The 26,674-nt window shown below is 48.5% G+C and overlaps 1 protein-coding gene across 1 annotated transcript; it reads right to left on the bottom strand.

Annotated features, from left to right (window-relative positions):
- Window positions 1–22,429: 22,429 nt before the first annotated feature.
- CHST14 (carbohydrate sulfotransferase 14) lies at window positions 22,430–24,610 on the bottom strand. Its single transcript, XM_082449379.1, has one exon. The coding sequence runs from the start codon at window positions 24,355–24,357 to the stop codon at window positions 23,227–23,229; it is 1,131 nt and encodes a 376-aa protein (XP_082305505.1). The 5' UTR covers window positions 24,358–24,610; the 3' UTR covers window positions 22,430–23,226.
- Between the last annotated feature and the right edge of the window lie 2,064 nt (window positions 24,611–26,674).

The following is a 26,674-nucleotide window of genomic DNA, read 5'->3' as shown; positions in this document are numbered from 1 at the left end:
TCAACAGATACTTATTGAGCCCCTACCACGGACCAGGTGTCGTGCAGGGTGCTGGGGATGCGATGGTGGGCATGAAAGACAGAATTACCGCCTTCAATGAACTTATCTTCTAGAGGGGGATGTAGATAGAAATCAAATATAGAATTACAAACTGTAGTAAGAGCTGGAGGAGAGGGAGCAAACCGCAGAGAGATCTGATCTGGTCTGCAGGTCAGAGGAGGCTGCCCTGAGAAAGTAAGGACCGAGCTGAGGAGGCTTAGGCTATGTGAGGGCCTGAGGGGATAGGGGAGGCATCTTGGCAGAGGCGAAAGTGTAGCAAGGATTATGCTGGGGTCATCTCAGGTCTAGGATAACAGAGCTGGCTATCAAGAACCTCTTTTATACAGAGGCCCACTGTGTATCCTGTGGAAATGGCAGAGGGATTTTGGGGTTCAAAGTTGGACTCCGGAGGTTCCAAAATCATCTCTCCTACGGAATTCCCTGGTGATTCAGCGGTTAGGACTCCACACTTCCACTGCAGGGGCCCGGGGTTCGATCCCTGGTCCGGGAACTAAAATCCTGCAAGCCACGCAGCGTGGCCTAACAAAATAAAACAAAACACAAAATCAACTCTCCTAAATAAGAAAGAGAAAAATGCTGCCCAAAACTTCTGAGAGAAGCAAGCTGGGTGGGCAGGTATGAGAGGGTTAGGCCACTTGTACACACCATCCCGGGGCACTAGCTGGTGTCCCACTTGCAGGCCAGACGGTTCAGGGTTTGCCCAGACTTGAGAAAGCTGAGTGTGGTGACAGTGGAGGAACCATCCTCCCACCCCTGCCTTGATGGCAGCAGCAGTTGAATGCCATGAGGGCCAGGGTGGTGGCCCTGGCTTCTTTTTGTCACCGGGTGGCTGGAGCAATAAGGAAATGGCAGCTACAGAATGTAGTAGGGTGGGAGAGGCAAGCACAGCGCGGGCAGCTTCAGCTGAGCTGAAGAGGGCAGATCAGGGGTGCTGGGATCTCACCCAGTGATGTCAATGTATTGGGGGCTTGTCACGAGAGATCATTGCATTTTTAATGCCCATGACTGACCTCCAGGTTGTCAGGTTGTGAGAACATAATGATAAAGCTCAAAAAATGTCCAGACTTGGGAGGTGTGTTCCTCTTCTCCCCCGCTTCTCTCTTCCTCTTCTCTTCTTTTCCCTTCGCTTCTCTTTTCTTCCTCCTCTTCCTTTTTCTTGGGAAAAACATGAGTTTTGGACATGTTGAGTTGGAAGTACCTTTGAGACATCCAAGTAGTGATGTTAATTACCAGCTGGACATGTAACTCTGTAACTTAGAGGGCGAGACCTGGGCTAGAGATCTGTGTGTGAGCTCATTGACATACATGGTACTTGAAACACTGGGCATGAATGCATGGCTGGGGGAGAAAGCAAGAGAGAAAGGGGCCCAGGAAAGGTCTTGAAGAGCCTCAACATGCAATGACTGAATGAAGATGAGTCCACAAAGCAGCCAGAGCAGTAGGGTCAGAGAGTGAGGAGGGACACCAGTAGAGGTGGTTGTCCAGAAATCTAAGGAAAGAGTGTGTTTCAGGTAAGAGTGTGGTCCACAGGGTTGAATGCTCCTGGGAGGTTAAGAATGGAGCCTGAAGAGGCCCACTGGATCTAGTGAGTCAGAGGTCATTGGCGATCTTGGGGAAAGATGTTTCTATGGAGTTATGGGGGCTGGAGTTTAGGAATAAATAGGAAGTTCGGAAATGGAGACAACAGGTGTAAACAACTCTTTTCTAGAAGCCTGATTATTCTGTTAGAGCATGCAGTTGTGACGTTGAAATCTGTGCATTAGGATTCACTGAAGGAGGTACCATATTTCAGTGGAAAGAGAGCCATCATTTGTCAATGGGAAATCACATACTAACAGAATTGGCGCCCCCCTTAATGAACCTGTGGAGCATTGACTCTGGTGGGATTGCTACATACATCATGGCAGCAACAAGACAAATGTTCTTCATTTTGGGTATGCACCTGTAAACCTAAACAGCATGATCTGTACGTGCAGATGGTTTTGTAAACAATTACTGATATAGGGGCATTTTTAGCCCATTGATCTACTGGGAACAGGAAGTGACAGGAAAAGAGACTAATCACGGTGATGGATGTGTGCATCAGAATTCCTGACTCACAGCATGCCTCAGCACCCAGGTCTCAACACCATTGCCTGTGACACTTCAAACGGCATTGAGGCCACCTTAAAGCCAAGGGGGAGGGTCTGCCATGGCAACACAGGCATGTGGCATTCATTCAACTCTGACAAATGTGAACTGTGAAGGCGAGAGTGTGGGACCAGATTTTTGGAGACTGAAACATTTACTAACACCCACAGCTTTGATGCCCAAAGTCAAAGTCAGAGGATTATTTCAGTCATTTTTGATCGCAATACTTCAGACATTTTGACCCATTTGAAGACGCTGACAACACTTACTTGGTTCTGAATAGGAATCAGCACTTTTTAAAAATCTGTGTGCATACGCCTCAAATCTCTTAACTCTAATTTCTGACACCCAAAGCGTCCATTTTAGAGGCGGATACTCCTCTTTCTATTTTATCCTTTTTACCTGGAAAGAAGTGGATCCTGAAAAGCTGAACTACATGTCAGGAGAAGGGAGAATGTTTGAAACTTTCAAATCAGTGTTCATTAAGATAAGTATCTTGATGGCACATCATACTGACGGCAGAGACGCCATACACTGAGAGCGTTGGTACTCACTTAAAAACGGCTTCGGGCACATTTGAAACGTACTTATTCATAGACTGTGCATAAATTAAAGGGAAGGGTTTTCAGAAACAGTTATCTGATGGTGACAGTTATCTATGTTCAGACATCTGGTGCTTGTCTCTCCTCATGCCTGAGCTCCTCGTTGAGTTTAAGAAAGATGCCAAAGCTGCCAAAATATCTCTTTTGCGCCCAAATTCACTTTAATAAACACTTACGTCTCCATGTCTTCGGGAGGAAGAGAACGAAGTAGGTGGGCTGAGGCAGGACACCAACGTGGGCAGCACCAGAGGACCCCGGGGTCTCCTTATTACCAGGGAGAGAAGGTGACCTCCTGCCTGGGGTGATTTTAGAATGCCTGGAAAGGACCCTCGGGGGGGAGGGTGGGAACCATGACGAACTGAAACCACAAAACTCCCCCACCTGTAAGTCAGGAATCCCTCTAACAGGAGCTAGAGATAAAATGTAAATGCTTATGGCTCTGTGAGAGATAATTCAGAGATTTTAATTCACCCTCAGGTGTAAATGGTGCTTCCAGAAATCTGGTCAAGCCTGAAGGAAGGAGCGTGGGAGAAAGACCCAGGCAATAGGGCAAGGGCTGCCTCAAGGGCCCAGGTGTCCTCCGGGGGGAGGCAGACAGGATCCACATTTTAGCTTTGGTTCAGGGCTGGGTCTGACTGGGAGGGAAGCGGAGAGAGAGGGAAACTGTGAGAGATGGGAGTGGGTTCTTTGTACTCTTGGGAGCAGGGTGGTGGGTTGTCGGATAGTGGGCACATCAGAAAGATACCACCCTTTGGCTGCCTTCTCTGCAAGCTTCAGGCACTTCTTTCACAAGGACGCCTCCAACGTCTTTTCATCAGTCTTGACAACTGCCATGTCAACACAGGACCTTAAAATTTGTTGCAAGATACCATTTTCGGATATGCTCAGAAGAATCAATCCTGTCCACTACCTTCACTTTCTGAGAGAATCAAAGTGATAGTTGGTGGGGACCAAACCAGATTTAGGGGAAGGACCCCACTGAACTCTTCTATCCCTAGTTTAATATTATGGTTTTAGCATTTGCATATATCTTCTTAAATAACATTTAGGACTTTGGGCGATTGGGATTGACATGTATACACTGATGTGTATAAAACTGATGCCTAATAAGAACCTGCAGTATAAAAAAACAAACAAACAAAACAACTAATACTAAACTTTCATTGGGTTATTTGTATGAAGATGACTTTTTTAAAATTTATTTTTTTAAAGGTTTTTTTGATGTGGACGATTTTTAAAGTCTTTATTGAATTTGTTACAACACTGCTTCTGTTTGGCTGCGAGGCATGTGGGATCCTAGCTCCCCGACCAGGGATTGAACCCGCACCCCCTGCATTGGAAGGTGAAGCCTCAACCATTGGACTGCCAGGGAAGTCCCTAAGTTCATAGCAATATAAACTCAAGTTTGAACACAGCTAAGTTTCAATCAGTTACAATTATTATCCTTTTTGAAGTTAAAATTGTCCCATCTTTGGCTTGTGGGAGCCTTTTTAAGTTGGCTCCTGAGTCTTTTGACATGACTGAAGTAGATTTTGATCACTTCCTTGCTACCCAATAAAACAAGATGCCCAGGCTGATCTTGTATACCTCTTACCCCAGACCTGGAATCAACCATCTCTCCAAGAAACTGTGGTTTCTTTTAGTAGAAAATGGTATTTCAAGACTACAGTCTGGGTACTATAGATACTCATTGCTCCTAGGTTGGTCACTGTTTCTAGGCCTCTTCAGTTGACAGAGCTAGGATGGATAGATCAATTGACAGATCAATCAATAGATAGGTATAAACTATCTCATGAGTTCCTACTGATACTTCCAATTCAAATTCAGGACCAAAGGGGTTTTTTTTGTTTGCTTTTGTTTTTGTTTTTTGGTTGCACAGCTTGCAGGATCTCAGTTCCCTGACCAGGGATTGAACCTGAGCCAAGCAGTGAAAGCCCAGAATCCAAACCACTAGGCCACCAGGGAACTCCCCTGTTTTTTGTTTCTTTAATCTTAGGGGGTTTTATTAGTCATGTATACTTTAGTAAGAATTAGCTAGACCCTTTCCAAATTGACAGATGAGAACAAGTTCTCAAGCAAGCTTAGGCAGAAAAGGGAAATTTAGTATAAGGATACACAGAGCCCAAGGACAGAAATGCAGACAGACCTCAGGAAAGTGGTGAAACCAGGGACAAGAAAGTTATCAGGGATCAGGGCAGCCCTTCTCTATGGGAAGCTTCTTGCTTTTCTTTCATCAGATCTACTTTCTCCACTTCATCATCCACGTGGTTGGTAAAAGGTGTCCAAACACTTCCAGGAGATGGGCATTTTCCTGTGTTACAAACATGGCTACTGGGGGTGGAGACTAGGTAAGGAAAAGGAAGGGCTGTTCCTAGGCAAGAGGGAATCTCAATCACCTGGAGTCCATGTCATGAGAGGTGTGAGTGCATAAAGTCTGTGGGCACAAGGGAGGGCAACCATGCTCGTGAAAAGAATGCAGGACGGGGTTTTCACTTAACCTTTTCTGTATCACATTTGTATCTCTTTTCTTCCACTCCAAGAAGCCTGGTTCTCAAGGACACAGGGCAGGATAAAATTAGAATATCACATAATTAATAATCTACTTTAGGACTTCCCTGGTGGCACAGTGGTTAAGAATCCACCTGCCAATGCAGGGGACACGGATTCGAGCCCTGGTCCAGGAAGATCTCACATGCCACGGAGCAACTAAGCCCATGCGCCACAACTACTGAGCCTGCGCTTTAGAGCCCGCGAACCACAACTACTGAGCCCGCCAGCCACAACTACTGAAGCCCGCTCGCCTAGAGCCTGTGCTCCACAACAAGAGAAGCCATTGCAATGAGAAGCCCACGCACCGCAACGAAGAGTAGCCCCAGCTTGCCGCAACTAGAGAAAGCCCGTGTGCAGCAACGAAGACCAGCACAGCAAAAAATAAATAAATAAATAAATCTATTTTTAAAAATAATAATAATCTACTTTATCCCACTTCACACACACAATAGTCTCAGAGTAACATTAATACCACCACTATCAATGTAATTACTGAGAACAGTTAAAACTCAGTTTTCACATATGTTCTCCCCATTCTCCCATTTTTACAGTTGTCTGTAGCTACACTGTATGAGCATATGGCCTTTGTGCCCTATATTTTCTGTTTTAACCCTCACTCAGTCTTAGTTCTATGAGTAACCCTTTATTTAATGCTCACACCAGTCCTTAGGTTGATGTTTTTCTAGTCATTTTTATTGTCTTAATTGTGAAAATTTAAGACTATCCATCAAAATTGTATTAGTATGGTTTTCCAAAGAAATACAACCAATAGAATGTGTGTGTGTGTGTGCGCGTGTGTGTGTGTATTTATTATAAGGAATTGGCTCAGGCAAATATGAAAGCTGAGAAGTCCTAAGATCTGCAGTTGGCAAGCTGTAGACCTAGGGGAGATGATGGTGTAAGTTCCAGTCCAAAGCCAGCAGGCTCAAGTCTCAAGAAAAGCCGAAGTTTCCATTTGAGTCCAAAGGCAGGAAAAGACCAATGTCCCAGCTTAAGGTAGTCAGGCAGGAGGAGCTCCCGCTTACTCTCAGGAGGGTTGGCCATTTTTTCATTCAGACCTTCAACTGATTGGATGTGGCACACCCACATTAGGGAATTTAATCTGCTTTAATCAGTCTACCAATTTAACTGTTAGTCTCATCCCCAAACACCCAGAATAATGCTTGACCAAATAGCTGGGCACAGTGTGGCCCAGGCAAGATGACACACAAAATTACCCATCACAAAAGTAGAGGGCAGGAAGACTTTTTGCTGCCCCTAAAATCAACAAGAAGTCATTCATTCTGCCTGCTAGTTCACAAGGCCAGACCTAGTAAGGGTGCTGGTATTATAATGAAAGGTTGCAATTTACAGAGCATTACATGTATTATACCATCTAAATCTCCAAACAAACCATAGTCTACAGATCCAGAAACTGAGGCTTCGAGAACTAAAGCAATTTACCCAGTGTCATACAGATAAGTAATGAAGTGGGGATTTGAATACAGATCTCCTTGATTTCCAACCCTGTGCTCTTAACCACTATGCTAGATGTCCTGGAAAGAACACAGGCTTATAAGGATAGAAGGTGAAGTTTTTTACTCTGTGGCACACAGTTCAGCTGAGTGATATTTACATGTGTTCCAAGCCTCACAGTCTCTTTAAGTATCCTTGGAAAAAAACAGGTTTAAAATAGTAGATAACTGAGAAAAGAATAAACCTGTCATGACCATTTTTTTTTGGCCATGCTGTGCGGCTTGTGGGATCTTAGTTCCCCAACCAGGGATTGAACCTAGTCCCTTGGCAGTGAACGAGCCGAGTCCTAACCACTGGACTGCCAGGGAATTCCCATGACCAATTTTTAAATTTGCTCACTACAGTTTAAAACTTCAGGAAGCTCATTTCTCCATTTCTAGAGTTCACACAGAATACCAAATAGTGGTATGTGGATTATAAAAGCTATGATACTTAGAATTAAAGCAAGAGAAAAATAATTTTTGACAAAATATATATACAAAAGAGCATACATAAAATATACGTACAGTTCAAAGAGTAATAAAATAAACACTCATGGACGCATCTTTCTACCTGAATTATGTCTACTAATTTCTACTACTTCTGGAAATTAGAAGTAGATGGAAACACTTAGTACATGTGTTTATCTGCAGGAGAGAGTCAAAATTACAAAGCTGATTTAAGAGCTGGTCTGAACCTCCTAGAGACTTGTCTTTCCCAAAGTGGATTCAGAGGAACCCCAGACCTGTGAAAAAAGGGATTCTATAGTCAAATAAGTCTGGAAGAGCAGTGCATATTCCCCTGTCTCCACCTTCCACTCAGATCTACAAGGGACACATTAACATACCAGGAAAAAAAGCCCTGTAGTAACCTTTTAAATTCTGTGTAATGCTGGATTTCCCCAACATATTTGACCACCAAAACTTTTCAGGAGGCCTGTTACCACCTGAATGCAACTTGTGTTCCCCTGGGGAAATGCCAGCACAGGTGCCCACTGGTGACAGGGGCATGAATGGAAGCTTTCCTGACCAGTGATGCTGATGAGAGCACAGTCTGAATGGTCAAATACCTCTAGACTCCTGAGAAAAGTAGAGGTTCAGGAGGGAGTGGGGAATGGGAACAAAGTCATAGCCACTCTAGTCAAGGAGATGGGCGGAGACGGGAGCCAGCACAAGATGAGCAAATGTGCTTTGCTGCTCCAAGGCAACATTACCTTCAAGTTTGCAATTTAGGTGGTGGTTTCCAGGAGGCCTATGAAAAATAAAGGCATAAGATCCTGTTATTTGACTTGTGTTTTAACCGGTAAGAGTCTCTGTCTTAGTTCAGGCTACTGTAACAGAAAACAATAGACCACAGGCTTAAACAACAAACTTTCATTCCTCACAGTTCTGGAGGCTGGGAAGTCCAAGTGCTGGCAGATTTGGTGTCTGCTGAGGGCCCTTTTCCTGGTTTGCAGATGGCCACCATCTCACTGTGTGCTCACATGGCAGAGAGAGAGAGAGAGAAAACTCTGGTCTCCATCCCATCATGGGGGCTCCACCCTCATGACCTCATCTAAACCTAATTACCTCCCAAAGGCCCCACTTCCTAATACTATTACACTGGGGATTAGTGCTTCAACACATGAATTTTGAGGGGAGTACAAACATTCAGTCTATAGCAGTCTCATTAGCAATGATTGCATTAGCAATTATTGTACAAAGCTTTGTTGTCCCATTATGCAACAAAAGCAAAAGCAAAAATAGACAAATGGGACTACAGCAAACTTAAAAACTTCTGTGCAGCAAAGGAAACAATCAGTAGAGTAAAAAGGCAACTTACAGAATGTGAGAAAACATTTGCCAAACATATACCTAATAAAGGGTTAATATCCAGAATATATAAAGAACTCATACAACTCAACAACCAAAAAACAAACAAACAAACAAAAAAAACAAATGACCCTTTAAAATGGGGAAAGGACTTGAATAGATGTTTCTTCAAAGATGATATACAAATGGTCAACAAGCACACGAAAAGATGCTCAACATCACTAATCATCAGAGAAAGCAAGTCAAAACCACTATGAGATATCATCTCACATCCATTAGGATGGCCAATATGAAAAAGGAAACACAAACAAACAAACAGAAAATAACAAGTGTTGGCAAGGATGTGGAGACACTGGAACGCTTGCACACTGTTGTTGGGATTGTAAAATGGTACAGCTGCTCTAGGAAACAGTATGGAGGTTCCACAAAAGAATAAAAATAGAACTACCACATGATTCAGCAATCCCACTTCTAGGTATATATCCAAAATAATTTATAACAGAATCTTGGGACTTCCCTGGTGGTCCAGTGGCTAAGACTCCATGCTCCCAATGCAGGGGGCCTGGGTTCCATCCCTGGTCAGGGAACTAGATCCCACATGCCACAACTAAGAGTTCACACGCCGCAACTAAGGATCCTGCATGCCGCAACTAAGACCTGACGCAGCCAAATAAATAAATATTTTTTAAAAAAATCAACAAAAGCCCCCAGAATCTTGAAGAGCTATTTGCACACCCACATCCATTTCAGTATTATTCACAATAACCAAAATGTGGAAGCAACCTAAATGTCCACCAATAGATGAATGGATAAATAAAATATGGTATATACATACAATGGAATATTATTCCACCTTACAAAAGAAGGAAATCCTGGCATATGCTACAACACAGACCTACCTTGAGGATATTATGTTATGTAAATAAGCCAACCACAAAAACATAAATGCTGCATGATTCCACTTATATGAGTTATCTAAAGTAGTCAAATTCATAGAAACAGAAAGTAGAATGGTGGTTACCAGGGGCTGGGGGGAAGGGAAACAGGGAGTAGTTTAATCAGCATAGTTTCAGTCATGCAAGATGAAAAAGTTGTAGAGAGCTATTGTAGAACAATGTGCATTTATTTGACAAGACTGTATTGTACACCTAAAAAATAAGAGGGTAAGTTTATGTTATGTGTTTTTTAGCCACACACAAACAAAAAAAACGCCTTGTCTAGGAACTTCCTCGGATGCTGCTCTGAGTAATATTCCTCAAGCAGTATCCTCCAGCCAGGCCCCGGGAGACTTATTTTCCAAGTTTCTTCTAGAAAAGGAACGTAAAACTGAGTTTTCTGGGTACTTCAAGAGCCAGAATGATGGAAGAGAAACCATCCTGACCTCAAGGAGTCAGGCAGGGCAGTACGGGGAGCTGTACTTGCAAGTACGGACACGACAGCCTTGAGTACACACTGGTGGAGTGGGGAGGAGTTGGTGCCAAGAGGAAGCTGCCCTGAGGAGGGGCAGAGCTGGGGCCAAGAGCCACTCTACAGACTGGTGTGCAGCCTGGAAGCAGAGGAAGGTCACCAAGACAACTGGAAAAGCCCCCACAGCAGGGGAAAGGCAATGTGAGCAGCTGGGACTCTTAGAGAGGGAGCCTTTAGTTCTGGGAATGACACTGCTAGAATGAATGGGACTCAAGAGTCCAACAAGGGCTACACACCATTTTAAAATGCCAACACTGGTAAATTGCTTGATATTTAATCCTCAAGAGGGTCAAAGTTAATCACCATTTTTGACTCCTTTGAGACAGACCTTAAAGTTGAACCCTTTGACACTTTGTAGGTTTTCAAATTTTTAGGTCTTACTACAGGGAAGAAAAAAAAAAGTATATATATATATATATATATATATATATATATATATATATATATATATATACACACACACACATATATATATATACACACATATATACACACACACACATATATATATACACACACACTTTTTTCTGTAGCATATATATACATATATATTATATATAATTTTTAAACTATGGCACTATAGAAAACATGACTTAAATGCCTTCCAAAGTAGATTGGGAAAGGAGGAATATTTCATGTATACCAGATGCTCAGCCCAGCCTACCCCCTTGACTCCATGACAGGAGGGCACCCCCAACTGCCACCCATGATTAGTGCTTACATCACGAGGAAGCCATATCTTGGGAAAGTCAAACTGTCCAAAGTGCTCACTGGAATAACACCATCCACACACTTCAGTCCTCAAAATATGGGAAAGTGACTTTGGACAAGTCAAGGAATCATACACTTGATATTTCTAGAAATTACTAGGTAATTTGCTGTTTAATCCTGTATCTGGCAAGCCTTTGAAATAGAGTCACTCTAATACTTGAGACCCTAACTCAGTTATTCTTCAAAAGAAAAAGGGGTAAGCTAGAGAGGGAAACATGAAGAGTTACCAGTAAGTGCCGGAGCCCAGCATTTCCCACCCTTGAGGAACGTACCCTCCTTAAAGGAGAAGAAAAATTGCCCAGCTCTCTGGCGTCCACTTGTTACTCAAGTAAGTACAAAACCTGAAGCTGAGGAGACTTATGCTAATACTTATTATACTGCTGTAAAAAACAAAACAAAATTACAAGTTCAAACAAAATCGCAACTAAAAACCATTCAAATTAAAGTCATTAATTTTATGTGATAAATGATATTGTGTTGCTACACTGAATTCTGCCCACCTGACTATGGTGCCGACCGCAAGGACACAGGTTCTTTGAGTTCACCTTACTTCCTTCTACCAACTTCCACACCATTTTTTTTCTTTTTTTTTGTACTATCATCAGGGAACAGTTCTGGTGGAGCTGCTTGCATCACCTCTGCTGTAAATGCAAACTTGGAAGCTGAGATGATATGGCAGTACTGGATTATAAGGTAGTCGTTCAAACCATCAGGAATGTTATACGATAATTCGTTTAGGTTAGCATCAAAGCTGAACATTCAAAATTAGAAGATGTCCCAGAATACATCCTTGGGTCTTAAATATTTTGACAAAAACTTCCAAAGCCTAAACCTGAGGCTCTTAACTTTTTTGTACCACAGCTCCCTTTGGTGATCTGGTGAAGCCCCAGAATAATATTTTGCATAAAAAATGATAGGATTGCAAAGGAAACCAATTATATTGAAATTTGGTTATCAACATATTAAAAAATGAAAATGTGGTATTGATATATGCTTCTTTATGAATATATTATTCATAGGATCTAGTGGCAGGTCTGGTAACTCATAATTTCTAGGTAGTGAAAAATGTAATTGATAGTTTGTGATATCTTCAATAACTGTAAAGTGGTATTAAAAAGTGCTATATACACTACCAAATGTAAAATAGATAGCTAGTGGGAAGCAGCCGCATAGCACAGGGAGATCAGCTCGGTGTTTTGTGACCACCTAGAGGGGTGGGATAGGGAAGATGGGAGGGAGATGAAAGAGGGAGGAGATATGGGGATATATGTATACGTATAGCTGATTCACTTTGTTATAAAGCAGAAACTAACACACCATTGTAAAGCAATTATACTCCAATAAAGATTTTTTAAAAATAAAATAAAATGAGACCTCTTGGAGAGTTAAAAAAAAAAAGTGGTATTAAAAATATCTGTGATTTCTATACATGACAAAGCTACCGATTTTACTAATATTTCATAAAACTATGAATTTATAATATTTTATGCATTTCAGAAGAAGTTAGAGAAAATAAAGATGTAACTTTCCCCCAAGTTCTTGAATTCTGTCCACAGACCTCTAAGGGGTCCCAAGGACCCCAGAGAAGGACCCTTGCTCTAAATCTTACCCGAATAAAATGGTTAAAGTTATGCACACGTATTCAAGGTTCACTGCAGGCTTAGATGATTAAGGAGCTGCCCAGGTACATGGATTATCCATCTCTCTCCCTTCACAGAGCAACTGGCCAGGACCCAAACCCAGCAGACCTCTGAACCTCTGTGGCACCACACCATGAGAAGCTGGAGTGTCCTGGCATGATGTTCTTACCTGGATCTTCTCCTTTCACCCTCTTCTCTTCAAAAATTCACTGCAGGGTGAGATGTGTGTCCTCCCCTTAGCTCTCAGGAACTCCTCCCTGGGAGGAGCCCCACATTCTGTAGTGCACTTGTGTGGCTCCCAAGTCAGGAGGAAAGGCCCTGAAGAGACTCTGCTGATCTCCTATGAGGAAGGGAGTAACCACACAGAGCACAAGGACCTCCTTAGTCGTTAGGCAACTGGTCAAGAGGAAGTAGGGCCAGGAGACCTCCTGAGCAAGAGACACCCAACCAGTCACGTGGTTGCCCTCTCTACCCACCCTCTGGCTGGGAAGGGCTGAAATGCCCTAGGATTGCTAGGCAACAGGAAAGAATTCACTGATGATGGTACCCAGAAGACTGTTACACCCTTGGTAGTCGGTGGCATGTGGTATGTGTGTGTATGATGTGCCCCATCACTTCCCCTGGAGGTCTAGAAGGGGGCAGAAAAAGTCAAATTTCTAAAACAGCTTAAAGGGGCTTTTGGGGGTTCCAGCCAGGCTATGAAGGCTAGGGCTCACCACAGTATGTTGAAGGCGCCCCTCCCCTGGGGTGTCCCTCTTCTTCCCGTACTATTCTGACTTCCTGTCAAAATCTGCTCTCCATTCGTGGTCAAGGTGCTAAAAGGGACTGGTAAACAAATCCATCATAAGAACCCAAGTGATAAGACTTCCCAGCTGCTCCCTGCAGTGTGGAGAACGAGCACAGACTGAGAACCAAGCTCTCTGCGTCAGCCCCGGCTCAGCCTCTCAGTAGCTGTGTCGTGACCGCCCTCTCTGAGCCTCAGCCTCCATTTCTGTAAAATGGAGCAGTAAAAACCATCAGAGAGTCACTAGGAGCATCAAGCATGCAGGCCAACCTGAATCTAACCAGGAGGAGACCATCCGAAAATCCAAATTGAGGGACATTGTGCAAATGACTGATTCGAATGCTTCGAAATGTCCATGGCATGAAAGACCAAAGAGGGGGAAAAAAGGTGGGAGACTGTTTTAGATGAAAGCAGACTAAGAAGTCATGACAACTGAATACAGGGCATGATCCTTGATTTGGTTCAAAAAAGAAAAAGTCAAAAGACATTATCCAGACAATTGGGAAAATTTGAATATGGATTTAACACTGTTGTATTAATGTAAAACGGCTTAGGTTTGATTGTGGTATTGGGTTACATAGCAGAATGCCCTTTTCCTTAGGAGATACATGCTGAAATATTTTGAGAGTGAAGTATTACGATGTCTGTAGTCTATCCTGAAATGATTCAGCAAAACTTATATACACAGAGAGACAAAGCAAATGTGGCAAAATGTGAAATGATGAATCTAGGTCTATGAGTGCTAACTGTACGAATTTTTCAACTTTTATGTAGGTTTGAACATTTTCTAAATAAAAGATAGGAGAAGAGGAATACAGACATCTCTTCACAGAGGGCCTGGCACAAGGAAATAGTTAATCAACTATGATTGTTTGACCTTTGCATCTACAAAGGGATGATTTCATAAACCAAAAGAATGACTATAGAAAATGGAATGACAGGCTCTGGCACGGGATGGTGTCAGGACTCCGTGTGCTGGGGCCTCCCTGCTCTGCCTGCCCCTCAGGGGGTGATGACAGTGTCCCTGACACAGAGCGAGAGCTCCTCCTCTCACCTCTGGGAGGAGGACATCCTGGCTAGCCCAGCCCAGGCCATCGGCCGTGTTCACAGCCTGGCCTTGAGACTTCTCTGTGGAAGGTAAGAGATTAGAGCTGGAAAGGACACTTTTAATCCCAGGCTTGATGGCTGCAGCCTCCCAGGTGAGGAAATTGGAGAGCAGACGGTACCTTTGTGAGAATGAGAAACAGGTGCTCCTTCCTCTGGGAGACCCAGCCCGTGTCCAGGCACTGGCCGTCCAGTCGCACACAGCAGCCCTGATTAATCCCGTGTATGTAATATTAGCTTCCATTAACTGAATGCCAGGCATGTTCTGTGACTTATTTTGAAACCTCACAACTCTTCAGGAAAGATGTTATTTTGCTCATTTCAATTGTGAGGGAAAAGGCTCAGAGGCTTGTTCGATTGGCCCAGCTAGTAAGTGTCTGAGCAAGAGAGCAAGTATCTGAATCTAGGACTACTAAGCTCTCATCCCACTGCCGCTCTCCAGCCTTCTGTTTGTGCAGAGTTTTATGCCATGCCGAACTCCTTTCCTCGTGTGGTCTGCAAGTCCCCATAACTCCACAAAGTAGAGAAGGTAACAAGTGAGGAAACTGAGAGAGAAGGGACTTGCTCCAGATCATCAGAGGCATGTGGCACAGTCTGGAATGTAGGAATCGGGTCACTCTGTGTCCTTAAGGGACTCCCTCCCAAATAACCATTGGAGGCTGTGACCCACCTCCTCTGGAAGCCTAAATGGGTTAGGAACAAATGAACACGGCCCCCTTTCACCTCTGCTTTAGGGAAGCCGTTTGACTGTCGAAAGTTCCTCCCTTTGGGGAATTCACATGGTCACGCTTTGACTCCCAGGCTCCTCTCTTGGTTTTACTTTTCATGACATCTGTCTCTTACCTATGTTCCTGCCAGTCTGGGTGGCACCCCTTCCCTCCTATATCTCAGCAAGCCCAGGACCTAGCCCTGCCTCAGCTGTTTCCTCCATCTCCCAAACCTGTGCTATTGCTTCCTTAGTGGAACATCTCTCCTTCCTTCCAGGCTTCTCGTTTTAAGAAGCAATATGCTAACCACCAGATAGATGTTCACTGTGATTCTTGATTTCTCTTCCTACAGAAGTTCTTCTTCCTCTATTCCCCTTGCTGCCCATCTATCCATCCATGTACTTCCTCATCCATCCTTCCATCTATCCATCCATCCAACTACTTATCCATTTAGCCATTCATCCTCCCATTCATATATGTACACACACACACACACTTACTCACACATCTATCGATCCATCCATCCCTCCATCCATCCATCCATCCATCCATTCATACATCCATGTATTCATCCATCTATGTATTCATCCATCTAATCATCTGACCTTCCACTTATTCAACCTTTATTGAGCACCTATGATGTGCTACAAATACAAAGAGAAACAAAGTCTGGCCCTTGTCTTTGGGAAACTCCTGGCCTATAGGGCAGGGGTAGACAAGTATCACCATGGGTTGAAAGCTCTCCTAGAAGTATGTACTAGGGACCATGGGACTTCAGAGGAGGAAGGGGCTAACTGGCCAGTGGCTGAGAAAAGCCTCAGGCAGGGCCAGGCATCTGAGCTGTGACTCTGAGTCCCCTTCTTCGTTCTGTTCCTCCTCTGTGCCCATCGTTCCCCCAGTCTTCCATCTAGTCATTTTGTTATCTGTATGTGCTTGGGCTGAAGGCAGTCTCAGTGGACAAAAATCGAAGACTCCTCCCCCAAAGTTGCACAGGTGCTGGCTTTTCCCTCCTGGCTTTCCTTCTTTAGTTAGGCCAGTCTTCCGTTTCATCTATCAGAGCAGCTCTCTTTTTATCTCTGGACACTTGCACTTAGGCAGCAGGAGACAACCCCCCCCCACCCGCCGCCACCTTCCAGGGGACGAGCCTGCCACTGAATCCAGCAGTTTCTGTAGAAGAGGCTCATTATAGCTCCTCTCACTGGGAGGCGGGGAGGGGTGTGTGTGTGAGGGAGGCATACCTGGACTTCCAGGGATCAGCTGGCGCCCAGTTTGGCTTAGCTCCTCAACCGGAAAGCCTTGCCCCATTCCCGCCACCCCTGCCTAGCCAAACCCACTGTTCTTGGGCCTTCCTCCAGGGAGCCTGTGGCCCTCAGCAGCACTCAGGGGCCAGCCTGAACCCCGGCTCCCATGGACTCCTCTGTTCTGATGGCCCCTCTGGCCACAGTGCCTGGACTCTTGGGACTCTGCTGGGGCTCTGGTGGGGGTCTCAGGGGCAGCTCAACTCGCCAGGGCTGCAGATGGAGAAATGATCCAGTGGATACTTGATGACTTCCTGCCCCTTGGGCTGCTGTGAGATTGAAACCTGGCTCCCTCTATCTGCAAACAGTCACTGAAGTAGTGGCCCAGCAGGTCTGGGGGCACGGCAGGGCCAGTGGTAGGAGTAATACAACAGGTTTCTCCTTCCTGAGCTCCTCAAGCCCCTCATGTCTTTCTGTCCCCCAAGCCCCACCCAAAGGCTGAGGCTGGCAAAGCTTTCCTGCTGGAGGGTTGAGGGGCAGAAGAAGACCTGGCGTGACCTTGGTCCTCCTTATCTCCTCACAATGGCACAATCAGGACTAATGCTGTGATTCTCTTTGTTTCTGTGGGGACTCCTCTGCAGAGGGGTCCAGGACCAGGCAGTATGAAGAGCTCAGCAGGGGGATTCTGCAGAACACCTGGTGCTCCTGGGCATGAAGATCCCTAGAAGCTCCCTTTAGGGGAATTTTGCTTCCCTCTCAGGCTGCCCCTGGCATTTAAGTCCAGCTGGATGATCATGTTGGGAGGAAGCCTAGACTGTATCCCCTGGGAAGTCTGGGGCTCCAGCAGCCAGACTCAGTTTTTGGGTGAATCTGCTCTCAGCTGAAAGGATGTGAGCCTATGAGAGATGGGAGCTAAGCTAAGGTGATCATCAATATCCACCCAATTCATGACAGTGACACAAACCAAAGGTAATCAAAACCTGCAGTGAGTTGGGTAAACTGCAAAGAAAACATCCTGAAAATTACAGTATGGGCATTTGGGCATGATGATGGCACATGTCTTCCAAAGCCCAAAAGAAGAGCCGGGCCAGCAGTCCTGCTATAAAGCCAAGGAATGGCCATGGGGAAGAGTTTAGTTCAAGATCCCCCAGACATCTACTAGAGGCTCTTGCTAGGCCAACAGCTGTTTTCTGTTTGTTGAAAAGGTCGTTATGTCAACAGAACCTATGGGGACCAGTGCCCGTAAGCTGGAGTAGCCAAGCTCGGTCTGTGAGGCAGCTGGGGAGGTGCCCTGCTCACATCTCCTTTCAAGAGAACCTGCTGTGAGAAGTGTAATTGGCTGATAGTCCCCAGCCGTGGCACCTTTCAGTCTGCTTCAATGGTCAGGTCCCCCCATTTCTGCCCAGTGGAGGAGGACTCCAATAGGCAACCTTTGCCACTAGCCTTGCTGAGATTTTCTTAGAGCTGCACTGTAATCTGAGACTCTTCCCACCTAATTCTTCCTTCCCGCTCTCCTTTCACAAGTGTCAGGAGACACTTCCTGCCTATTCCTGCTCCCTTCCCCCTTTATCCTTCACAGCTGTTTTCTCCTATAATTCTCTTTTATTTTATTTTATTTTTGGCTGCGTTGGGTCTTCGTTGCTGCGCAGGGGCTTTCTCTAGTTGTGGCGAGCGGGGGCTACTCTTCGTTGCGGAGCACCGCCTCTAGGCTGCACGGGCTTCAGTAGTTGTGGCACGCGGGCTCAGTACTTGTGGCTCATGGGCTCTAGAGCTCAGGCTCAGTAGTTGTGGCGCACGGGCTTAGTTGCTCTGCAGCATGTGGGATCTTCTCGGACCAGGGCTTGAACCTGTGTCCCCTGCATTGGCAGGTGGAGTCTTAACCACTGCGCCACCAGGGAAGCCCCTCTCCTGTAAATCTCTTGCACGTCTAATTCTGCCTTGGCATCTGCTTCTTGGAAGACCCAAACTGAATATCTACTATATTCACGGTCTAGGGCTTCCCTGGTGGCGCAGTGGTCGAGAATCCGCCTGCCAATGAAGGGGACATGGGTTCGATCCCTGGTCCGGGAAGATCCCGCATGCCGCAGAGCAACTGAGCCCGTGAGCCACAACTACTGAGCCTGTGCTCTAGAGCCCGTGAGCCACAACTACTGAGCCTGTGTGCCGCAAGTACTGAAGCCCGTGCACCTAGAGCCCGTGCTCCACAACGAGAGAAGCCACCGCAATAAGAAGCCCGCACACTACAACGAAGAGTAGACCCCGCTCGCCGCAACTAGAGAAAGCCCGTGCGCGGCAACAAAGACCCAACACAGCCAAAAATAAATAAATAAAATAAATAAATTAAAAAAAAAAAGAGGGCTTCCCTGGTGGCGCAGTGGTTGAGAATCTGCCTGCCAATGCAGGGGACACGGGTTCGAGCCCTGGTCTGGGAAGATCCCACATGCCGCGGAGCAACTAGGCCCGTGAGCCACAATTACTGAGCCTGCGCATCCGGAGCCTGTGCTCCGCAACAAGAGAGGCCACGATAGTGAGAGGCCCGCGCACCGCGATGAAGAATGGCCCCCGCTTGCCGCAACTAGAGAAAGCCCTTGCACAGAAACGAAGACCCAACACAGCCATAAATAAAATAAATAAATAAAATTAAAAAAAAAAAAAAAAGAAAGAAACAGAAATACTATATTCATGGTCTGGATCTACTGGAAAGTAGATTCTCAGGGTGGGCAAATCTGGAGAATTTTATAATAGCTGGAGAGGTCTGTGGAGTGTTGGGAAAGAGGGTTGGAGAAGGACACAAAAATTAGAGAAAATGAACACAATGCTTATCAGCAAATGCAATGAGCTGGATAATTCGTGATGCATTCGACGGAGCTGGATTTTCATCTCAACGCCACCACCTCTTTGGGCAAGTCACTTAGGATTACTTTCTTCATCTATAAAATGGGAATACTTTTACTTACCTTGCTGGGTTGTTGTAAGAAGGAAGAGGATGATGCGCGTAAAGTACTTCACAGCACGGCTGGCACAGGTGCTCTCAATTCAGAGTACCTATCGTTAATTCTTATTTCCCTTTAGGAAGAGAAAGAATGTCTTTCCTCTTGTTTGAAGCCAGGCAGGGACTGGTTCGATAAATAAAAGCACTGGATCCATCCTGGGAGGGGGCCCGCAGGCTTGGTCCCCTTTCAGCCTCTGGGAAAGGGGAGGGCTCTGTATTTGCCCAGAGGGCAGGTCAGCGACTCCACTTGGACCTTGTTGCTTCCTGCAGAGGGTCCGTGCGGTGGGTGTGGGACAGAGGTGGGAGGGGGAAGGGGAGGGGAAAGGACCTTAGAATCTAAGGGGAGGTGGTCTCTGGGCAGTAGCTTCAGACGCCATGGAAGATGGACCAGAAGTGGAGCCTGGAGGTGGAGTCAGGACCCAGACCTGGAGGGCCGGGCCCCTCTGGGCTCCTCCCCTCTCCTTGTTCATCACCCTCAGCTGAGAGAAGTTAAGCTGCTAGCCTCATCCCCCTTGCCCAGGAGGACTCAGTTGTCTGGGGACTTCTTCTTCAGAGTCACCAGGCAGTGGCGTAGGCTTGGCTCCATGTGGGGATGAGGGCAGACCCAGTGAAAGGGAGAATCCCAAAAAGAAACAGCCCAGGCGTCTAGTCCCGAGAGTGCCCTTGCCCCGCTCCTGGTGACCCAGAGCCTGTCACACACCCCCAGCTCGGGCCCGGGTGCCCAGTGTAAGGCAAGCCCCACTAGGGCTAGCTGGACCCGCACAACTCTCTGCCACCTCCGTGGCAGCTTCTTTTAAGAAGTCCGTTTTCCTGAAAGGAAAGGTAGATGACAAATTAAGTTCCTCAGGGGCTGATTCGAGGGAGAAGAACGACGGTAGGTGGCAGTTCACCTCAGGAGGCCCTGTCCCTCTTACCTCAGACCTTCCTCCCCACACCACAGGTGTCTGGTTCTGGCTGTCAGGATGCTCTGTGGCCTGGCACCCTTTTCCGCCTGGCAGAGAGTAGCCAAGGAGCTAACCACATCAAGGACTTCATCTGTCTCCCACTCCTCCAGGGCAGGGACTGGTAAATGTCAGCTGAGCTGAATTGGGTTCTCTGCAAATGAAGGAATGAAAGAACTGCAGAGGGAGAACGTGTGCAAACACCCCTAAATCCACCCCCATTCACCCTTCTCACCCTTCATCTTCCTTAACCTTCCCATCCCCTCTTCTCTCTCCCCCCACCTTCCATAATCTCTCTCTCGTCTCCTCTCTCTCTCGGTCACTCTCCACATCACCCCCCCATCCCCATAATTTGGGAGGCACACGGACCTGGGTTGCACCTGCTCCCATAATTGGGAGGCACACAGACCTGGGTGGGACTTCGGGCAGGTTACTTAACTCTCTCTGTGCCGGTTTCCACGTCTGTAAAACAGGATAGCACCTGTGGAACCGGGCTGTTGTGAGGTTGAAAGGAGATGAAGCAGACACAGCAGCTGGGCTCCAGGCTGCAGGGCCTTGGGAGGGGGACTGAGTAGCTGCTATGGGTCCAGAGTGGCAGTTCCCAGCCAAGGAGGAAGAAGCTGGGGGTGGGAGGCTCCTGAGGGGCCAGAAGCTCAGAGAAGATCTGACTGGTTAGCAGAGGAAGTGGGTCATGGGTCAGAGGAGCCCTGCCCAGAGGCAGCTCTGGTCTCCAATGCTGGGTGGACGCAGTGTCCTGGCTTCTCCCTTGTCCCCACAGGTCTCTGAGGGATCAGGTGTTCAACTAGCACTTCAGAGAACACCTTTTGAGCCAGCTGCTGGGATAGGCCCTTTAACTCATTTTGTCTTCATTCTCACAGCGATCTACATAAGATAGGCATTATTATTCCCACGATACAGAGGAACACATGGAGGCTCTGAGAGATAGGCAGCTGGTGAGGAGTAGAGGTGGGACTTGATCGGTCCAGATGACTCCAAGCACAGTGCCGTCTGTCCTGCAGCAAGATGTACACCTTGGTTCTGTTGGGTCATCGACCTCCTGCCAGCCCCTTGGGCTAGGTTCTGGGAATGTCACGTGAACAGGACAGACACGGTCTCAACTTTCCACAATTCACATTCTTGGTGGGAGAGACTGACAAGTAACTGGACAGATACAGCAGCGCATGGTAGGTGCTATCTGAGGTGAAATCCCCAGGGCCAAATGTGAAATCCCAGAACCTGAGGATCAGGTCCTGTACAGGGGATCAGTTAAGGCCTCCTGGGGAGTCATGGCAGAGAAATATGAGTGCCTATAGGAGCCCCCTCCCCCAAATTTGGGGAATATGGTTGGTTTACTCCTCCAAAGTCAGGCCAATAGCAAGGCTAGGTATAAGTGACATTGGCAAGGAGGCTCTTCCCACCTCCGTCCCTCACCCCCTTGGGCACCACTTCTCACCCCAGCCCCAGGTCCCTGAAGTACAGCAGTTCCCACTGGGGATGTATGAAATAGGACTAACAGAGAAAAGCCAGCTCTGACCTTGAATCTCTCCCATGGGCATGGCTGGCCCAGCCTTCTATTCTCCATCCCCTGGTGGGTCTGTGATCTCTGGAGAGCAGTGGGGAACGGGTCACACTGAGGCCTGTCCTCTACTACCCTGACTGTATTCCTCCCACATTGCCCACAACTTCCTCTGAATCTAAGTCAGCAAAAGCCCGCCCCTCACTCAACCTCCTTGCCTTCCTTATAATTCTCAATGCCAGGAATAACCTCCCCTTGTTCACACAATGATCCCCTTTTTCATCTGAGGGCCTCCTCAGTCAAGTATTCCTGCCGAAGAGGAGGAATATCTCTTACTTAGCTTCAGGGAATAATCGTGTAGACGTGCTCTAGACCTGGAGCCATTCCTAACGGGGCTTGCCCTTTGGTGGCATCCCAGAAGCTGAGTCAGTGATCCGGTATGGCTTATGGGAAGCTCCCAAAGGCTCCATGGTATGACGATGGCCCACTGCACTAGCCCTAGCAAGTTACAGCTTATCTTACTTTCTCTACCTTCAAGCTCCCTCTCCTGACCTGGGGAAAGAGACATCAGGGGGACTTGGTGGACACACAGGAGCTCAGAGGGAGAATCAGAGATGTTGACTTTGTATACAAAATGGCTTTATTAAAAACTCAGTTATTAGGAAAACAAAGCCTTCTCAAAGGTTCTATCAAAAAGTACAAATTTTAAATAAATGCATCAGAAAAGTGGCAGCCAGATACACAAGCCACAGTCACTATCCTGGGGGACAGGAGAGAGTGCCCAGAGTCCCAAGAAGAGGCTGGGCACAGGGGTCTTTGGATGCTGCAGGGCCAGGTCCTGGAAGGGCCCTTTCAGTTTTCCTTTCCTTGGAAAAAAGGGAAAGAACCCGGCAAGTGTAGGAAATTCTAAGTCTGAAGCGGAAAGATACAAAAGTCATTTCTAAGGCACGACTGCTGACTCCAGCCCTGAGGCACATGGAGTGGATGAATGGGTGATCAGAGCCACAGGGCCCCCCCGCTGTGGTCATCTCCTGATTGGTGCCTCCTCTGGATTTGGCTACAGGTTAAGTTAAGGTGGCTCAAGTGGACTGCAGAATCCCTGCAGGCAGGGCCATGGAGACAGTCTTGAGAAGAGATGTGTTGCTACACCAGCAAACTGGTATCTAGCCCTGCCAGGGCAAGAAGGATCACACTGGCTCCCAAGAAATCCCCCTATGGAGAGCACCAGGCCACCTGTCCAACCCTGGCCTCTGAACCACTGTGTGCACCCACCCTGGACAAGGAACTTCCAAGGGCAATTCTTTCCACCTAGGCATCTGGAGAAGCCCCAGGCCCCAGAGCCAGGATTTCTCTGTATGGCAACACAGAAGGGGGCACTGTCAAAACCAGTCCCCAACAACTGCTGGCTCACACCCATGGTCACTTATGACAGGACTCCCTGGTGACGTTAGGCAGTGGGTAGGCAAAGAGGGAGAAGTCCAGGATATACTTAGGCAGCACGTCCTGCAGCAGGGCCCGTGGGGCACTGCACAGGTGGTAGTGCAGGCTTTCGGGGCTGGCCGGCCGGTACCAGGCCTGGCGAGCTGGGAATCGGACATGGGGCGGTGCCCGCACCCACTCCAGCACCTGGTTGGCATCTGCCTCCAGTCTCTCATAGGAGCCCACAAAGTCGTAGCGCACGGCACAAGGCTGGCACAGGTGGTACACGGGCATCCAATGCTCGTTCATGCGCTCAGGGTCCTCGTCCACCAGGTATCTCAGGAACTCGGGGAAGGTGACATCGTCCCCCGCAGGGCTGGGCCCCGCTCCAGCCCTGTACCGCCTCACTATCTCAGCCCCATAGCGCTGCTGGTACTCTCGGATCTCGCCAAACTTGTTGCGGTAAGCAGAGAGAAGGCGTTCCAAGGGGTCCCGCACAAACAGGAACTTGAAGTAGTGCTGCAGGCGGTAGCGAATCTCATCAGGCCTTAGGTCAGCCAGGAACACCAGGTCGCTGCGGTGGTCCATCTTCAGGCGGACGTCCACGTTGTCCAGGACGCCCGCCAGCACCTTCAGCACCCGCTTCCAGTTCGAGCAGGCCACCTTGGGCACGTAGCAGTAGAGGAAGCGGTAGCGGTCATTCACGAGGATGTGGCGCAGCAAGGTGCGCCGCTGCCCCACCGGCAAGTCCCAGGGGTCCCGGGGCATGCCTGGTTGTCCGCACACTGCCCGCAAGGTCCGGTTACGGACGTCCTGCCTCACCTGTAAGTCCGAGTCCCCCGCATCCAGGGACAGCCTCCCAGGCCTGGGGACGGTCCCACGCCAGACCGCGTCCTCGCGGTTGGGAGGGTGCAGGGGAAGGGGCTTCATCTCGGCCAGGATGCCACGCTCGATCATAAGCAGCAGCCCGCTGGAGGCCACGATAACCGCGAACATCAGCATGGACGGCAGCAGCAAGGGCGGCCCGCCCAGCCCGGCCCGGGCCCTGCCCAGGGGGGCCCGCCTCAGCGCCCGGCCCAGGGGCTCGGCGCCATTTGGGGCCGCCAGCGGGGTCAGCGGGCGGGGGAACATCGTGCTCCCGGGGCGGGGGCCTGCGCGGGCCCAGCCGATCCGAAGGCTGCCCGGGAGGCGGGCTCGGGCTGGGGGCGGGCCCGAGGGATTGGGCCCGCGGAGCCGGGAGGGGGTAGGGGAGCGGAGCGCTGGCGGGAGGCCCCGGCGCGCGCGGGGGTGGCCGACTCCCGGGCTGCGGCGCCGGAGCGGGCGGCGGGCAGCGGGCGGGCGCGGCGAGGGACCTGGGCCGGATGTCCCGCCCGGCCGCTCTCCGCCCCCGGCCCCGCCGTGACACAGGCGCGGGGGCGGGCCCAGGCCGGGGGCGTGGAGAGGGGCGGACGCCCCTGCAGCGAGGGGGCTGGGAGGGCGCGTGCGGACCCCCACCCTGGAGAGGGCGCCTGAGCTAGGGCCGTCCTAGTCCTCCGGGCTTCGGGTTCAAAAGCTGCCGAGGCCGCGAAGGCAGGAAAGACCCAGGCCGCGGTTCCCTCTCCCGCGCAGCGCGTGCCCTCAGGGAGCTGGAAGGAGAGGACCTGCACGCAACGCCCTGCCGCACACTCTGGCCCGGCCGAGCCCTTACTCCAACAGCGGGTCTGGAGGCAAGGGGCTTCCGCAGTGCTCTCCACCGACTCCCAAATTTGAGTCCCAAATTTCTGGAGGTCTTAATTGCTGGAAGCAGAGTCCCCAGTGTGCTCCCCCTACCCGCCGTGTCCTGGCCACTCCAATAAAGAGGAACTAGACAGACGGTCAGGCACTGACAATGGCTCAGCTCTATGGTGACCCTTAGATTTAAGACAGTACCTAGTGGTTACAGTGTTTATCCACTGGGGAATGCTGAAATGTCTGGAAATGGAATCTTCTCTCCTCTGTCTTCCCTCTTCCAGGCCTGAAGAGGTGGGACACTCTCTGGTGAGGGGCCAGTGACAAGTTGGTGCCTCGTGACCACTGGTGTGGTCAGCACACATTTTGAAGGGTGAGGAGCTGGGGGCACAGAGCAGCAGCCTCCTTGCCTGGAGTCAGACGTGCTCAGGGGCACCGGGCTGGCCCCGTGGACTAGAGGCAGACATGGGGAATGCCTGGGAAGTCAGGAGCCAGCCTTTACTGATCTGAACTGGGCACCTAGCTAAGTACCCAGACTTCACCCTGTTACATGTGGGGAGCCCGTGAGGCTCTGAACCAGAGTGTCCACATTATTGAGGCAGGTGTCATCTGTTGTATTCATTACCTTCTTTAGTGGTCACAGCCACCCGGGGTGGTAAGTACTATGCGCATCCCCGCTGCACAGCTGAGGAAACAGGCTCAGGGAAGCTGAGACTCTGTGTGGGTTGGTCTGATTCTAAATCCTAAATTCCTAATCACGATCCTTCAGAGATGAATGGAGCACAAACACGGAGGGAGAAAGCAGCTGACCCCAGAACACACTGTACTGAGGGGGTGATGGAACAGGAGATGCCACAGGCTTTTAGTGAGAATGGAGTTACCACTGATAAGAGGAATTCAGAGGATGAGGACTCCTGAAGGACGAGATGAAGCTAAAAGACGCACGCATGGCCCGCCCAATCCTAGCAGTGTGAGCACAGCAGATGCGCAAGGGTAAAGAATGGGAAACCTGGTGGCCTTCCAGCTCCTCAGGATAGGCTCCCTACTCACTGTCTGAATGCTGGGGTGCATCTCAGGATGCACCATTCACTGATTTAGAAGTCTGCATCAGGGTTTAGCCCTCACTGAACTGCTCCTTGCTTCCAATAGCACTGAAGGTAGATTTCTGGTCGTGGGATTATTTCTACTGAAATCTTTTATTTCTTTTCTTTTAAACGTCTTCTATACTAGGAGAGGAAAAAACTTTGAGAAAGATTTTGGTAACTGCGTCACATGTGCTCATTTCTCTGAGCAGTTTTCTGTGTTAGCAGTCACAGTGAGGCAGTCTGAATACAGGAATAGCCACTTACTCTGGGGGAGTCCTTAGACAAAGTACTGGTCTCCACACCAGTTTCTCGTCTGTAGAATGATGGGATACTGCCCATCTCATGGGACTCTTGTAGGCAGCACGCTGATGGCAGTGCTGCAGTATGTCCACAATGGTGTCTGTGCCACTAACAAGCTCTATGGAAGCGCAGCTGCCCAGATGTCCTTACAAAATGCAGGAGCGGGTTGGGCAGCATATCTGCCTCCTAGAAACCCCGACAGCCTTAGGTCCACCCCACCTTGAACACAGTCAACACTGAGGCTTTGGGGCTAGGGCTAGGTTGACTGAACTAAGCGTCCAGGCGGTCTGAGCCCTCGGCCTCACGATGTAGCCTTCATTTCCTCAGCAAGGAGTGCCAGTTGCAAGATACCAAGG

The sequence above is a fragment of the Balaenoptera physalus genome (assembly GCF_965194825.1).
Source record: "Balaenoptera physalus genome assembly, chromosome: 2".
Taxonomy (NCBI): domain Eukaryota; kingdom Metazoa; phylum Chordata; class Mammalia; order Artiodactyla; family Balaenopteridae; genus Balaenoptera; species Balaenoptera physalus.
Note: the sequence above shows the minus strand (reverse complement) of the source record. Positions and strands in the feature narration are given on the sequence as shown.